Source organism: Cyprinodon tularosa, unplaced genomic scaffold, assembly GCF_016077235.1.
Source record: "Cyprinodon tularosa strain WSP-4 unplaced genomic scaffold, ASM1607723v1 ctg770, whole genome shotgun sequence".
NCBI classification, from domain to species: Eukaryota; Metazoa; Chordata; class Actinopteri; order Cyprinodontiformes; family Cyprinodontidae; genus Cyprinodon; species Cyprinodon tularosa.
Genome location: NW_024039530.1, coordinates 374144 through 377514, shown reverse-complemented (window position 1 = coordinate 377514; position 3371 = coordinate 374144). Strand labels below are relative to the sequence as shown.

The following is a 3371-nucleotide window of genomic DNA, read 5'->3' as shown; positions in this document are numbered from 1 at the left end:
GAACAAACAATAATATTTATGAGCAGCTTCTGGTACTGGTCCGGGACTGGAATCACAGAGTATCTGCAGAGATGGAAAGTTTAGTTAGCCAGGCAACGATGATGACTTGCCAGGAGTATAATTCTGGTTTGTACCTTGATGGGGTTCAGTCTGATCAATGGAGAGAGGGAACCGGTTGGGTCCAGAGAACGTGGGTTGAGCACAGAGCTCAGCAGCAGCAGCGTCTAGCTTCAGGCTAGTGAGGTTCAGACCTTGAGTAGATGTCCTAGCTCACCGTTGAGAGCTGGTGAGGAAATCCAGGCTGATTGTCTTCAGGTTTGGCTTCCTAGGGCAGGCAGGCAGATTTCCAAGCAAAGCTCCTCCAGAGCTACAGACTTCAGTCGGGCTTTCCTGTGAGCAGAGAAGACAGAGGCTGGTTAGAATCTAGTTACTCTCTAGAGTAGACAGAGATTCTCAAGTAAGCTGAGGCTCAGGTCCCGCTAACCAAAACTGGTCAACACTCTGGCGCCGAAGACAGGTCTGTCTGCTGCTTATGTAAGAGGTCTCCTGATGGGCTGATGATCCTCAGGCGTGCTGGAGGCTCCAGCCCAGGATACCCACAGAGTTCTCTGCTGGAGACAGGTTGCAGATCTCCAGATCCCAACACTGCTGAGCTGCAGCTGGATGAAACTCAAGCCTTCCAATGGACATGGATTAAAAGGTTTGCAGGTCTGGCATAATTAGCGACCGTCAAACAATATGTGCTTTGATGATGTTAATAAATTTCATGTGTTTACTGATGAGTAAAAGCAATGCTAACAGAATGGACTGCATGCTACGCTATGATACCGGAATATGTGTTGAGCTGTTGCTGAAGCTTGGACAAGCTGTTGGGATCTGGAGATCTGCCACCTTTCTCCAGCAGAGGGCGTCCCTGATCATCTCATCAGGAGACCAGCTTTATAAGCAGCGGCTGAACTTCCCTTCAGTGCCAGAGTGTTAAACAGTTATGGTTAGCAAGCCTGAGCCAAACCTGTTGCCTGAATCTCTGACTAATTTAAAGGCCAACCTGATTCTAACCTGCCTTTGTCCTCTCTACTTTCCTAGGAAGACCTTATTGACTCAGGAGCTCTGTAGGAGCTGACATTCAAAGACCTGCCTGCCTGCTCTGTAAAGCCAAACCTGAAGATCAACAGTCTTTATCTGCAAGCTAGTTCTCAGGAGAGAACTAGGAGATCAACTCAAGGTCTGAACCTCTCAAGTCTGAAGTCAAGCCCTGCCGCTGCTAAACCTTCTGCTGAACCCTCAGTCTCTGGACCCTTCTGGTTCCCTCTCTCCAATGCTCAGTCTGAACTACCGTCAGGTACAGATCAGTTACAAGTTCTGTCAAGACTCCTCTGCTACTTGGCTAATCAAACTGTCCCTCTCTGCAGAGAGCCCTGTGATTCCAGTCCCGGACCCGTTCCAGTATCAGTGCAAATAACTTTACTGTGTGAATCTCTCAATAAACAGTTGTTAACTTTTACTCTGTCTTCGTGGTGTTCTGCATTTGGGTTGAGCTCCTTAGACCCAACGTGACACAAGCTTTAGTTCACTAAGGGTTTAAACACTGATATAACATTGGTGTTAGGGTAAATAATCATTAACTAAAGGTTATTGGTTCTTTATTAAGCAAATCATCAAATAAAACATTATTTGGCCAAAGAATGTTTTATTCACTTCATGGATTTGCATTGTGAATTGGTCTGAAAACATACCAATTTCTCTAAATTAGTGAAAAGCTAATTTGATCATATTCCAAATTCTTCCAGATAAACTTTGGTTTTCAATCTCAAAATCCATCTTAAACTGTGATATGGTTTTCAACCATGTTTCCCTTCCTCTTTGTACATAGTAGTTTAGTTTAGTTGGGTTTCACTAGTCTTAGGAAATCTACATTGATTGTTGCAATCCAAATTGTCCAGTTGTTCATGTCATTCATCCAAATATTTTGTGAAGAGAGGGATAGCAGCGATGCAAGAGACAGTGGAAGAATCAAACAAAGAAGAAACACTAGAAAACATGCAGAACTAATATTTAACAGTTATCTTGAAATACACTTGCATCCCCCCACTTCTGAAATCAAAATTATGTCAATGTATGGTACCAAGCAAAAACAGAACAGCTGCCTAGAGGTGATGATTTTATTTTAGTTCTTTTAGAGAAAATTTGCTTTATTGTATGTAATAACTAGAAGAAAAACCTCATTAGAAAACAAAAATTAAAACTAAACAACACTTAAAGAAAAAAGAAAATCCCAAAATATAAGTCTGGAGAACTTTTGTTTTTATATAACCAAGCCATAAATTGACGCCTGCTCAAAATCAGATTGTGTACTTGTAAAATGGTACCAAGCAAAAACAGAACAACTATGTGATTTTATATTTCCTTTATTTCAACTATTTCAGGTGTTCATTCTTTCCCCTGAACCTCTGAAATATTTTCAGAACATTTACGTTCCTCTTCTACGTTTTTAGCATCTGTAGAGCAGGTTGATCCTTCTGATGTCCCAGGAGGACATGCCCTGCCTCTGGCCGATCTGGACGTTGGGATTGGGGATAGGGGTGATGGTCTCCCTCCCGGGGGCCACAGCAAAGGCGTCTCTTCCATAGTGCATAATGGAGGAGTAGTCATAGGGAGTGTTCAGGTTGTTGGTGTCTTGCTTCTGGAAGTTGTAGGCGGACTGCTGTATGATGTTCTGCCAGTTGATCCTTACGTAGTTGTCGCGGTCGCTCCGGGTCTGCTCGTGATTGAAGCCCAGAGCGTGGAGGAGCTCGTGTTGGACCACTCCGCCATACACGCAGCCCCCCCTGTTGAGTGAGACCTCCTGCATGCCTCCGGTTCTGCCCAGCTGAGCCCAGCAGCCCTGTTTGCTTACAATGCTGATGAAATCACGTTGATTAGTACGTTGCACGAAGCGGATGCAGGTATTACTGGTGAAGGCCCTCATGGCGCCCTCGATGGTCCCCCTTTCCCAACTGGTGAACTCCCTCCCAATTACATAAGGAATCACCACATAGCCATTGGAGGCTTTTCCCCATTGGCAGCTGTTGTACCAGCACTTCATTGCATTCCTGTCTTTGGGAACCAGTATGTCTCCTCCCAGCAGCATTTCTTCGGAGCCGTTGTTGGCGCTCAAAATTCTGGTGGTCAAGTCCACAGTGTCTTCTCCTTCTTGGGTTTCCTCTTCCTGGGGTCCTTCCTCTTCAACAGGAAAAGCCTGAGAGAGGCCGAGCAGGAGCAGCAGGAGGAGGCTGGTGGAGGAAATCATCTTCGGGTTCGACTCAAAGACTCAGGAGCTTCTAGAGAGAACTGCTGTGGAGAGACTCCTTGAAGCTTGATGTCTGGCTCTG

General features: G+C 45.1%; 1 protein-coding gene across 1 annotated transcript; it reads right to left on the bottom strand.

Annotated features, from left to right (window-relative positions):
• Positions 1-2392: 2392 nt before the first annotated feature.
• LOC119773611 (high choriolytic enzyme 2-like) lies at positions 2393-3371 on the bottom strand. Its single transcript, XM_038270670.1, has one exon. It carries the CDS (start codon positions 3287-3289, stop codon positions 2492-2494), a length of 798 nt encoding a protein of 265 aa, XP_038126598.1. The 5' UTR covers positions 3290-3371; the 3' UTR covers positions 2393-2491.

Coding starts and splice junctions, on each gene's coding strand:
- LOC119773611 (XM_038270670.1), bottom strand. CDS start 3,289: ATGATTTCCTCCACCAGCCTCCTCCTGCTGCTCCTGCTCGGCCTCTCT.